This window comes from Gadus macrocephalus, chromosome 7 (genome assembly GCF_031168955.1).
Source record: "Gadus macrocephalus chromosome 7, ASM3116895v1".
NCBI lineage: Eukaryota > Metazoa > Chordata > Actinopteri > Gadiformes > Gadidae > Gadus > Gadus macrocephalus.
The window spans coordinates 27,744,035-27,757,726 of NC_082388.1; the positions used below are offsets into that span (position 1 = coordinate 27,744,035).

A 13,692-nucleotide genomic window follows, 5' to 3' on the forward strand; every position below is an offset into this window, starting at 1 on the left:
CTCCCCCCATTTTAACTTAATCTTACCAACTGGATTTCCAGATGTAGAACCTAATCGCCGAGAAATACAAAAGTGAAGGGGGGGGAGGGAGCAGAGAGAATCTCCGCCGTCCCTCGTGCTGTAACAAATGGCCAGCAGCTGTCATCAACCTTATCGATCCGCAGGCTAAAAACAACCCAGCACGCGCACACACACGCACGCACATGCACACGCACGCGCGCACACACACACACACACACACACACACACACACACACACACACACACACACACACACAAATACACACACACACACACACACATCTGAGACTGGGATGAAGTGAGGAATATGTCCTACTAATTAATACCAATAGCCACACGCGTGTTTATGACAGCTCCGTCCTTTATGTCTTCCTTATCTCGTGCAGAACAGGTACGGGGCGTCCCGAGGGCGGCCATTAAACCGTCGGTCGGTCGAGGCCCGCTCCGCCAGTAGAGACAGATCTGATGAGGGTAAGTGTGACCTCTAGTGACGTCTAGTGACGCTCTCTGGAACGGCAGCCGAGCGGAGCCGCAAAGTCCTAAATCTGCACTGGTACTATTGGATGGATTCTAAATCAATAGGTAAACCTTGACCAGTAGAAGACGTTGATTATTGACACCGTGAACAGACTATCAAAGTACTACAAAGTAGGCCTACTATCAAAACGTACTTATCGTATTAAATTGCTTATTGCCACTAGATGGCAGGATAGGATTATTTTATATTTTATTTAAAATACCACTATATGATCACGTGATGCTTGGCAATTTGTAAATTGCTCAGAAGCGATCGATCTTACGGGAACAGACTATGGCCAGCTATTTATATGTGCACACTGGTTGTGTGTTTGTCCCATTACAGCCAGTAAACCAGTGCTCCACCCAACCAGTCTCCGTGAAGTTCATCCAGATAGCAGCAGAGCATTGTACTCAAGGTCACACAGCCACTGAACAGGCAGGTCAACATGGCGGGGCCAGTGGACAGAGGGATGCGCTCTCTATGGAGACTTAAAGGGCTCATTCAAAGTTAAAGCACCAGTCTTATTATCATAGGATTATACACTTAAAACATAGTTAGGAATATTGTAATCAACTTCTGCCACGTCCCTCTGTGAGATGCCACTAAATTCTACCCAGTGCATCTTTCAAGGACCTCTTTAACACCAGTCGTGATGTTAAGCCATTACTAAATGTACTCATTGGGAGGTGGGATTCAGTCCCACTCGTGGTCCTGTTTCTAAATGACGGCTTATGCCGCGTTTCCACTGCAGGGTGCGGAACGGATCGGTTCGCAAAGGTGCGGTAGGGAGGGGGCGGTATAGCCCAGCTCAGTTCCGAGGTCGCGTTTCCAACGCCGACAGAACCCTTTATGGTAGGCCGGATGTCGATCGCCGCGGCAGCTACGTAAACATCGTAAACAACGTCTTCCTCCCCAAGAATGCAGACGAACATCTCCACCTCCTTGTTCGCCCAAGCAAGCGTTTTACGAGACATGTTAATTGTAAAGAATAATACCTCGAGGCTACTGTTTATTTGTTTTTATCCCCGCGTCGCCCGGAAGTGATGATTCTGTCGACCAATCAACGGAGGGGGGGTGTAGCTAGAATTTCCCGGGACCCTTTCAGGCGTCTCGTCTCGTTTTCGGTACCCCAACGGAGGAGTCCTGAAAACGAGGCCAAAACGGGTACGGCTAAGTCCGGTTCACGCCCACTTTTGGCGTGGAAACGCAACCCGTACCGCACCTTTGCGAACCGATCCGTTCCGCACCCTGCAGTGGAAACGCGCCATAATGGTCATACCTGGGTACCTGGGGCCCTTTAAGGTCTTGTTTCAACAGGGAGACTAGCGTCATGACACTTCAGTGCAGTGGTACTCCCAAGATGGACGTACTTCATGCATCCGTTTATTTTGTACATCGGCAGTTTCTTGCATCAACAGATCGTACACGATGCAAAGTGATTTTGTGTAAACGTTTCATGTGATTTCTTGGACTGCCTCCGTTAAGGCGCTAGTGAACCTTATTGTGTATCCACACATTCCAGTATGTGAAACCAAACAGTCATAAAGACTTCTGTCCAACGGCTTTTATTCATGAGCTACATCTACAACATATGCACTTTAAGAGGGACGTACAGCACCACCTAGCGTCACAGCTCCGAAGGTGTTAAGGACAGCTTTGACTACTAGGTGGCCAAAGCTGCCTTACTACCAAATGGTCCAACATTAGCATTGCCTTTTCATTACAGAAAAAATGCAAAAGGAAGCTAAATTTTGAATTTGTTTAAATTAGGGCAGTACAATAAAAAAGCAGCAACAATTCAATGTGAAATGCCCATATAGTGACATCTCAGAGAGTAAGTTATTATGGTTCAGAATAGTTTTGTTTTCTATTTGATTGTCAATATGGATCATAACAGCATTTTCATTAAGCAGTTCCATCGTCAATCCATGCCCATGTGAATTTAGGAGATTCTTAATAACCAGACTCTAAGACTACTCATAATTTATTATAGAGTGTGGTTTTGACTTCAGCCATTTAAAACCTGATTAACGATTTTATTTTTCCAAAAGGTTCCTTCTTCCCTCGATTGGTTCTGCTTGGTTGCCTTAACAACCATATATTTTTTTAACATTGACGTATTTAGTCATGTTCTGCCTTTACTATTAAACACCCCATAATATCATATTGTAGATTCATAGCGCACCATTTTTAGTTTGCTGATAACTTGGCATTGATTCATGAATTAAACTAGAAATTAGGTTCAGATCATTTAGATCCAAAACCTCCAAGTGTAGAGTTGTTTTCTTTCAGAGTCAAACTGAGCAAAAGGTAAATTCATATAATGCAAAACAAAAAGCAGCAAAACTTTGGTGAGGCAAAAATCGGTTTGGTTAAAACCAGTTGGCAACTGAGCGGCACCAGAAAAAGGGCCTACAAAACCGTCAGAACGGGAATTAAAATTTAAAAGCTAATATTTTCTCACGGAGGATATTCATGAATCGTCTGTTACTTGGCAGTCCTTTCTTTTTTTTTTTTAAGCCCGAACAAATCTTTGTTTATCTTCTGACAATGTTTTTTTTTAAAGATACAGGATTGCACACCACACAAAACTAGAAAATGCATTTCCTGCAGAAAATGGGGGTGAGTGCTGTAGTGCAAAGTGAGGTTGAAAATCTGTTTTAATAAAGACGCATAGATTAAGACGTAATGAAATGTTAAATGTCTGGCTTTGAACAAAAGTTGGAAACAAATAAAGTGACAGCTGAATGAAAAGTGCAAAGCATTGCTAAAAATGCAGAAATGTAAAATGAATTGAACTGAAAAATCTGAAAGGTCAAATGAATTGCAGTGCTGAAAAATTGGAAACTGAAATCAAAAACTGACTGACGCTGAATTACATTCCCTGAGGTAGCAAGTGCTGAAATAATAATAGTAATGATTAGGGATGTGCATCTCTCCTTTATAGGATGATCCATATCTAGATACATGTACTACGATACGATTCAGGGACGATACGTTTTAATATGGAACGATTCAATGCGATTCGATGCTCTAACGTTCCTGTGCGATTTGATGAAATATGAATCAATCTGATAGATGGTAAATATTCGTTTAACGTTATCACATTCATTATCTATTAATTAAAATAAGCCTTCCAAGAGACATTGCCTACTTACAAATATATATATGGACCATGGAATCTTAGGTTGTTATATTTATTTCTTTATGGCATGGGGAAAAATGGAAGACACATTCATAAATGTAGGCATGTATATTTATTTGTTTATTTATAGACTTGATCGCTGTCCTAGACATTTTAAAAAATAGCGAAGCTTTTTTCAATATTCCCCTCCTTCTTTTAAGAAGAGCTTCGACACGTTTGATTTCAGATTCACTGGTGCACTGAACATCGCTCCACCCTTTTCGGACACATGGATATTATTCGCACACTCACTGCTCCGGCTGTTCCCCGCTCGCGAGACGCAGGGCGCACGCAGAGAGGGTTAGGGTTAGTAATAGTGGTACTAGCCGCACAAACTGCATACCCAATGTAAGGTATGGTATTGATTGATGTTTGTAGAAAGAATTATAATAATCCGGCTAGTTTTTCTTAAACTAGCCAAAATTGTATGTAGGCAAGGCAAGGCAAGGCAACTTTATTTATATAGCACTTTTCATACACAAGGCAGACTCAAAGTGCTTCACATATAAACAGTGTCATACAATAAAATAAAATAATAGGTAAGTAAAAGAAAAACATATGCAAAAATAGAAAGTTAAAAAGGCATTTTAGTATTAAAGTAGAAAATAAAGGCAAAGTTATTTAGCAGAAAGCTATAGCAAACATAAAAGTCTTCAGTCTTGTTTTAAAGGTGCTCAGAGTTGGGGCAAGTCTTAAATCCTCTGGGAGTTTATTCCAGCTATTTGTTGCGTAGTAACTAAATCCTGCTTTCCCATGTTTTGTGTTTACTCTGGGGATAATTAACAGATTGGTCTCGGAGCTTCTTAGTGGTCTAGAAGGCTTATGTAGTGGAAGCATATCAGTTAAATATTTTGGGCCTAAACCATGTAGGGATTTATAGGTAAGCAACATGATTTTAAAATCAATTCTCTGACTTACAGGAAGCCAATGTAATGATTTCAGAATTGGTGTAATATGATCAAATCTTTTGGTCTTTGTTAGAACTCTAGCAGCAGCATTCTGAACAAGCTGAAGCTTCCTCAGAGTTTGTTTTGGGAGACCTGTAAGGAGACCATTGCAGTAATCAAGCTTACTAGTGATAAAGGCATGTACACGTTTTTGTAAGTCTTCGGTGGACATGAGCCCTCCAAGTCTTGCTACATTTTTAAGGTGATAATATGCCGATTTTGTAACTGATTTGATGTGACTGTCAAAATGTAAATCTGAATCCATGATAACCCCTAGATTTCTGGCTTTGATTGAGGTTTTCAGGGACAGAGAGTGAAGGTGTTGGGTTACTTTAAGCCTTTCTGTTTTAGAACCAAATACAATTATCTCTGTTTTGTCCTCATTTAGTTGAAGGAAATTTATGTACTCCCCTAATGCTCATTTTTCCAGCCTAACATGGAATTTAAGCTGTGATTTTGAAAAAAGTATAAAGATAATCGAAATTCAGTTTCAGATTATTGAAGATACAAGTGTGTTGATTTGTTAAACCTTTGAACGAAGGTTAACGATAAAATATTGACAAAGTAACGAAGTCTGAAGTAGTAAGTGCCTCACATTGACTGCTTCGTAAAATCAACTTTGGTATTGGTGTATTATTTCGATCCAAGAACGGTTTTACATCTAATGTTTGAAAGAAACTTGCCCCACAACTTATTTTACCGTTTTTTGATTACGCTGATGTAGTATATCTAAATGCATCTAAAACCAATCTTCTACCTCTCAACACAGCATTTAACTGTCTTTGTAGATTTGTTCTTGGTTGTTCATTTTACACTCATCACTGTATCATGTATAACACACTCAAATGGCCCGCACTCAATATAAGAAGACATATCCACTGGCTACAGTTTATCTTCAAATGTATACACTGCAATTATCCTGCTTATTTACAAAAAAATGTGATTCCATATTCCTCAACATATCAATTACGACACTCATCTCAGTACTTCTTTTCCATTCCTACAGTGTATAAAACAATTGGTAAAAAAGCATTTATGTTCAAAGCGCCATCGGACTGGAACAATCTCCCTTCAAACATACGATCACTGACATCTTCTCATCATTTAAAAAATGCCCTGTCTTCTCATTTTGAGTTAAACTGCATGTGTTTCAGATAATGTTACATACATTTTTCTTTTTTATTATTCTTATTCTTATTAATATTCTTATTATATATATATATATATATATATATATATATATCTTCAAAAGTATAAAATATTTTTAAAATCTGAAAAGAACCCCACAATTCCAAGCAGATCTTAACATTTTAAAATGTGAATGGAGTCTCTAGGTAAAAAATTGAGGAAGGAGATAGGTCCCAAAGTTCTGAGAGAATAATGAAGAAGAAAGAAAGAAAAAAGAAAGAAAGAAAGAAAGAAAGAAAGAAAGAAAGAAAGAAAGAAAGAAAGAAAGAAAGAAAGAAAGAAAGAAAGAAAGAAAGAAAGAAAGAAAGAAAGAAAGAAAGAACGTAAGAAAGAATAAAACTTAAGAAGAACCTAATAAGAATCCCTTCAACTATCCTGGCTGATCCTACATGCTAATGTATACAAGAACACACAAGCTTAGTTTCCATGAAGTCAGTGTGTCGTCGGTCAGCAACTCACAGTTCAAACTACTTGCTTTCTATTTCATCTACGTTACCAAACGCTGTTTCCCCACAAGAGCGGCCTACAGGAAGGAGTCGCACCATTCCCTGAGGCAGCGGTAGCAATGATCTTGCTGTCTGGAATTCGCCCCGCATGTGTCTTTCAGCCAGCACTTGAAGCGCCCCTCGTCCTTCCCCAGCATTAGGAAATGACCCAGCACCTTATCCGCCTGAGACCGACAGACAGACAGACATAGAGACAGAGAGAGACAGAGGATACAACAAACGTGTTGTTATCAGACCGTCCCATCAGGCAGTATCTGAGCTGATAGGTGACTGTGTCCCCAGGAGTTCTCCGAGGCCCCTTAGAGGACAGCCGGGCTAACTCCCGTCTGCCGTTCATCTAAAGACATCAATACATGTCCCTCATATATTGACGTGCCTTTAACGGCCCCCGACTTAACAGCCCCGTCAACCGGCTCCTCATTTGTTGACACATGAATTCCTAACCCACCCCTTGGCCTCCTAGCGGTGTGTGTAGCTCATGCACCTTATCAAAGCCCTTATCCTCCAGCCTCTTGCCGAGCGCGTCTCCGATGCCGGCCAGAGCCGTCACCTTCTTCTTGGCCATTGGCTCAGACACAAAGTCCCTGTGTTTCTGAGTGGTCGACGACATGTTCACTAGGCTGTGGTGTTGAGGGGTCACCCGAACTGAAGCACAATATCACAGATTAATACATGAAATTAATTATTAAAACCAACTTGACTTCATCTTGTAATACGCCTTCACCGGTTAGAGATTAAACTATAGACTTCACAACAAACCACTAGTAGATTCACAACAAGCCAGGTCAGAATCAAACGTTGGCATTTTAAGGTTGGTCTATCTGGTATGAAATTTTTTAATTAGACACATCAAATGGTTTAGCTTAATAAAAAAGTCCAATCACCCACAGATAAAAGCTATAAACCAGATCAACCACACGTTTAATCACTATACAACAATGGGACACGCAAGCCCTAACTATATATTGTATATATATCTAAACTATAAATTAGTATAGATATGTATACTACATAGGAGATTTGACAATCCGTAGGCACCTACGCCTCCTTTCAACCCTTTCAAACCCACGGAACCTTATCTAAATGTTCATATCAGCAACAATGTACGATTCACTTACTGAGCTTCTGAAGATAGATCCACCTTACCTGACTCCGTATTGAGTAGCCTATTTCTTTCTCAATATTATTATTTCCTGTCGTCGTTTTCCTGTTGTTCAGGGGAACTCCACCCCAAAAAAAATCATAGCTTTGCGCAGTTTCAGGTCAAACTAAAATCCCTTTCTTTGCAAAGTGAGTAAAAAAGTGAGATTAAGTTGAGAAAGCAGTTAGCGTAGTCCACTGCATCTAAACAACTAAGTAGGCTAGCCTATGTAATGGACGCGAGGTAGTTTCACTATATTTCTATGAATCTCCGTTATCCCCGTCTCAGAATTGTTTCAGTTTCGTTTTAAATGTCATGGACGTGCGCATATTTGTTTTTAAACCTAGGCCTACGTGTTGAAACTTTCTTTTCACGCACGGAAAATGTTAGTGTTTGTGTGCGTGACCGTGTGACTATAAACAATTGGACATTAAATTCTAATAATCTTGTGTGATTGTAAATACGTTTTTACAACTTTTTAATCAGCCACAAAATGAAGAATGATGCAATTGCATCATTCTTAATTTTGAGGTTGGTTTTATGTTTCATTTGTTTAAATAAAGATGAACATATTTATTAGATCACAATTCACATTTCTGTAAAGGCACATCTATCGAAAATATTATTTGTATTTTTCACGTTTATATCCATCGTCTAGCTAATTAGCATATGTTTCGTGGGGGGTGGGGTGGGGGGTTATGGAGTCAGTTTCCTGCCATAATTCAAACCTGAAAAAAAAAGTTTCAAAGGCTTGTAAGTCTGGGTTTGAAAACTCAACACCTTGTAATAAAGGTTTTGCAACACTGAAAAAAGCGATTATAACCTGAAAAAAACTAAAACTAAAATTCAAACATCTGTAAACATGATTTTGTGTTCTATTTTATCTTCTTCATCATTTTCACCAACACATTTTCAAAGTTCAAGCAATTTCACCAGCGCATTTGCAGAGTTTCAAATCTGGCACTGTTCTAACAGTGTATTTCATTGTTGCCCGGTTTTGAAACCTTGTAAATGGGATTCTGCAACTTTCGCGGTTGATTTTGATTTCCATTTTCTGGAACCATGGCCGTTTCCCAAAGTGAAGGCTGCAGCCTTGCTAGGACGCGTCCTTGCTAGTCGCGTCCTATGGAGATGAGACTCTGGTTCCAGAAAATGGAAATCAAAATCAACCGCGAAATCAACCCGTTGTTATTCGTGTCATCGGCAGAGCACTGTCAATCACGAACAGCCCGGTGAACGGCACATGTGATTGGAATGTACGTCAGCCGAGAGCAACCAATAGGTTTAGCGCTAAATGGTCCCGCCCCCAGGAACGTTTTCAGATTCGACTGTCAGGAGTTTCAAAACGAGTGGCGTCAGAACACAAATCTCTGAAAAGTCAGTGCTGAAAAGTCAGTTCTGAAAAAATACGTTGCAATGTCGTAAACGTACACCTTTACAAGTTTTTAAAACTAAATATTCAACCTTTCAAAACGTATTTCTCAATGTATGAACACCTGTTTGCAGAATCCCATTTACAAGGTTTCAAAACCGGGCAACAATGAAATACACCGTTAGAACAGTGCCAGATTTGAAACTCTGCAAATGCGCTGGTGAAATTGTTTGAACTTTGAAAATGTGTTGCTGAAAATGATGAAGAAGATAAAATAGAACACAAAATCATGTTTACAGATGTTTGAATTTTTATTTTATTTTTTTTCAGGTTATAATCTCTTTTTTCAGTGTTGCAAAACCTTTTTTACAAGGTGTTGAGTTTTCAAACCCAGACTAACAAGCCTTTGAAACTTTTTTTTTCAGGTTTGAATTATGGCAGGAAACTGACTTCATACGAGGGCGGCCATTAAAGGCACCCAGTGCAACTTTATGTAAACATTCAATGAAAAATAAACATTCAATTTCTAGTCTTTTTTACACGTAGTAAGTTTCAATAACTCCATACCATTACATATCGACATTCAAGGAGCAAAGATGAGACGTTGTTGTGTGGTGAGAACTGATAGAAAATCGTAAACAACAACAATCGCCGGTGGGGAGAAGCCATTTTTCCATTGACTGGAAGCCTGCTTTATTTATTGTAGGTTACAAAAAATAAAGAAAATGGCGGCATTGTTGTTGTTATCGATTTTGTATCAGTTCTCACCACACAACGACGTCTCATCTTTGCTGCTTAAATGTCGGTATGTAATGGTATGGAGTTATTGAAACTTACTACGTGTAAAAAAGACTAGAAATTGAATGTTTATTTTTAAGCCTCGAAAGTTGCACTGGGTGCCTTTAAACCATCGGTCGGTCGAGGCCCGCTCCGCCGGTAGAGACCATGGACCTATTAAAGGGAAACTTCACCCATTTCCATTAAGCTTTGTATCGTTAGAAACCCACTCATATTTTTGAATGGTCGTGCGTCGTTCCCTTATTTTCTGGAGAGACTGGAGAGATCCGTATCGATCTCCAACACTTCCTGTTTAAGATGACGCAATATGACGATTTTTGCGTAGAAGTAAATAGGAAGTGTAAGAGGGGGGGATTCTCGTAAGACTACAAGCACTAGTCCCTCGTCCCAACCCTCTATACGGGGTGGGACCCACTGGCGCTACAGACCTATTAGAGCAGTGCCAGTGGGTGGGACTTCACCAGCAGAATCTAACATCCACAGCGTCTGAAGCTAAGCTAACAGAGGCTGTTGATAAAACTGAAGTACAATGGAGGAGGGTACTGGAGCTGACACAGAAGATGGCACCATGCAAAAGTTCACCATTTCGAAAGAAATACAAACGAGGACTAATTCACTGAGTTCACCAACTAATACTCTTCACTAGAAATGTTGTGTGAAATGATTTTCAAGCAGTCTTGCGGTATCAGCTTGGTGGACGGAACAGCGAGGTGTCCGATCGGCGGAGATCTAGATCAGCGGGTGTGGCCAGCGAAGCTGTGCATCGTGGTGCATGGAGGGAGTTGTTGTCTTCAATCCACAAGCGCCAAAAAGTCACTTTCTGCCTTTTCTCGGTCAAGACGGCACCAAATTAGAATTTTATTTTATCATTCGACTACATGTAGGACCCAATTTCAATTCATATTCATGCCTCCACCTGTGAAATGCTCCTTTAAGGGTCGTCTGACAGGGTCTGAAGGGTGACCTCTAGTGACCTCTAGGGATGCTCTCTGGAACGGCAGCCGAGCGGAGCGGCAGCGGCCGGCTGTCATTGGACGGAGGTCACCCGCTGTCCCGCCGTCGTGGAGAGCCCCGCCCCCCCGCCCCGGGACGCTTTCCAAGGTCCGCACGTTCTGTTGGTCAGCCAGCGTTATGTGTGAGCTCCACTACGCATCGATCGACGAGGGACCTCAGACACCAGGGCAATAAGGTGCGTCTGTTTGGTGATCAATAACTCTGTGAATAAATAACCCACTGGTATTATCCACTGGTACAACCACTGGTATTAACCACTGGAGTTAACCACTGATATATCAACTGGTATTAACCACTGGTACAACCACTGGTATTAACCACTGGAGTTAACCACTGATATATCCCCTGGTTGTAACCACTGCCACTGGTACCAACACACTGGTATTAACCACTGGTACCAACCATGGTACCAACCAATGATACCAACACACTGGTACAACCACTGGTATTAACCACTGGTACCAACCATGGTACCAACCAATGATACCAACACACTGGTACAACCACTGGTATTAACCACTGGTACCAACCATGGTACCAACCAATGATACCAACACACTGGTACAACCACTGGTACCAACACACTGGTATGAACCACTGGTACCAACCACTGGTACCAACCAATGATACCAACACACTGGTAAAGACCACTGGTACCAACACACTGGTACCAACACACTGGTATGAACCACTGGTACTGACACACAGGTATGAGCCACTGGTATGAACCACTGGTACCAACACACTGGTATGAACCACTGGTACCAACACACTGGTATTAACCACTGGTACCAACCATGGTACCAACCAATGATACCAACACACTGGTATGAACCACTGGTACCAACACACTGGTATGAACCACTGGTACCAACACACTGGTATTAACCACTGGTACCAACACACTGGTATGAACCACTGGTACCAACACACTGGTACCAACACACTGGTATGAACCACTGGTACTGACACACAGGTATGAGCCACTGGTATGAACCACTGGTACCAACACACTGGTATGAACCACTGGTACCAACACACTGGTATGAACCACTGGTACCAACACACTGGTATGAACCACTGGTACCAACACACTGGTATGAACCACTGGTACCAACACACTGGTATTAACCACTGGTACCAACACACTGGTATGAACCACTGGTACCAACACACTGGTATTAACCACTGGTACCAACCATGGTACCAACCAATGATACCAACACACTGGTAACAACCACTGGTACCAACACACTGGTATGAACCACTGGTACCAACACACTGGTACCAACACACTGGTATTAACCACTGGTACCAACCATGGTACCAACCAATGATACCAACACACTGGTATGAACCACTGGTACCAACACACTGGTATGAACCACTGGTACCAACACACTGGTATTAACCACTGGTACCAACACACTGGTATGAACCACTGGTACCAACACACTGGTATGAACCACTGGTACTGACACACAGGTATGAGCCACTGGTATGAACCACTGGTACCAACACACTGGTATGAACCACTGGTACCAACACACTGGTATGAACCACTGGTACCAACACACTGGTATGAACCACTGGTACCAACACACTGGTATGAACCACTGGTACCAACACACTGGTATTAACCACTGGTACCAACACACTGGTATGAACCACTGGTACCAACACACTGGTATTAACCACTGGTACCAACCATGGTACCAACCAATGATACCAACACACTGGTAACAACCACTGGTACCAACACACTGGTATGAACCACTGGTACCAACACACTGGTACCAACACACTGGTAGGAACCACTGGTACCAACACACTGGTATTAACCACTGATACCAACACACTGGTATGAACCACTGGTACCAACACACTGGTACCAACACACTGGTATGAACCACTGGTACCATCACACTGGTACCAACCACTGGTATTAACCATTGTCAACAACCACTGGTACCAACACACTAGTATTAACCATTGGTACCAACACCCTGGTATTAACCACTGGTACCAACACACTGGTATTAACCATTGGTACCAACCGTTGGTACAACCAATGAACGCTGTTCGTTGGAGCCCGGGCACATTACTGCAGAACCCGTACCTGATATTCATTCAGAACGATGATAACTAAGACGCTAAATATTAGTACTCCAACTCTGTCTGTTTTATTATATTATTAATGCATGCATTGTACGTGTGTATGAGTCATAATTTATTTAAGTAGATGCACAATTATTACATTTATAAAAAAAAAAAAAAAAAACGAAACGCCCAAAACGTTATATTGAATGTCTCTGGAGACCAGAGAGCTCCGCCCGGTGTCTCCGCCCTCCACCGCCGCCTAGCGGCCGCGGAGGGGCAGGCATGTTTAGGAGAAATAAGGAGAAGTGTGTGCAGACTGCACACACTTTTATATTCCTGGACTTTCTCCAAAAGGACCATGACAATCAACTGAAGAAACCGAACGGCCCATCGATATGATGGCTGTGTGTGATCTCTGGTGTTGCCGACAGGGCCCCCTTCAGGACGCCTTGTTACGGCTGACGGACTAATAGACGCTAAATCCAAGTGACGTCACAACTGGTTGCATATATAGGCCTCTGTTAATGCTTGGCGTGGCAATTTGGAGAAAGCCACCCCTCCAGTATGTGCTCTGTGTTCTCCAATATGTGTTCTCCAGTATGTGTTCTGTGTGTTAACGTGTTCTCTCCGCCCTTCCTCATCCGACACCAGAGAACCCGCGGGTTAGATCACGGATCAGCGGCCCTGCCCGCGTGCCCTTGGGCCCGCGTGCCCTTGGGCCCGGCACCAGACCGGCTCATCAGCCAGCGGGTCTCAAGGGGCTCTCTCTCTACGTCTATCCGTCATTTATTAATACTCAATGATCAAGATCATTTATACAATGATAATAAATCAATATATATAATGAGATATATATGATATAATAATACAAATGGCCAATAGTACAAATAGTTCCAGCGGA

General features: G+C 41.8%; 2 protein-coding genes across 4 annotated transcripts in view; both read right to left on the reverse strand.

The window, feature by feature from the left end:
- Positions 1–13,692, reverse strand: part of LOC132462155 (uncharacterized) — a 306,161-nt gene that overhangs the window by 79,896 nt on the left and 212,573 nt on the right. The window lies entirely within an intron of this gene.
- On the reverse strand, positions 4,164–7,814 carry LOC132462159 (barrier-to-autointegration factor-like). 2 transcript variants are annotated; one of them, XM_060057777.1, is made up of 3 exons: positions 7,513–7,814; positions 6,851–7,011; positions 4,164–6,530 (listed from the first exon to the last, which is right to left on the reverse strand). In XM_060057777.1, the coding sequence occupies exons 2-3, from the start codon at positions 6,974–6,976 to the stop codon at positions 6,384–6,386; spliced, it is 273 nt and encodes a 90-aa protein (XP_059913760.1). In that variant the 5' UTR covers positions 6,977–7,011; positions 7,513–7,814; the 3' UTR covers positions 4,164–6,383. The 2 variants fall into 2 exon arrangements, with proteins under 2 accessions (XP_059913760.1, XP_059913759.1); XM_060057776.1 differs by having other exon boundaries at positions 7,485–7,814.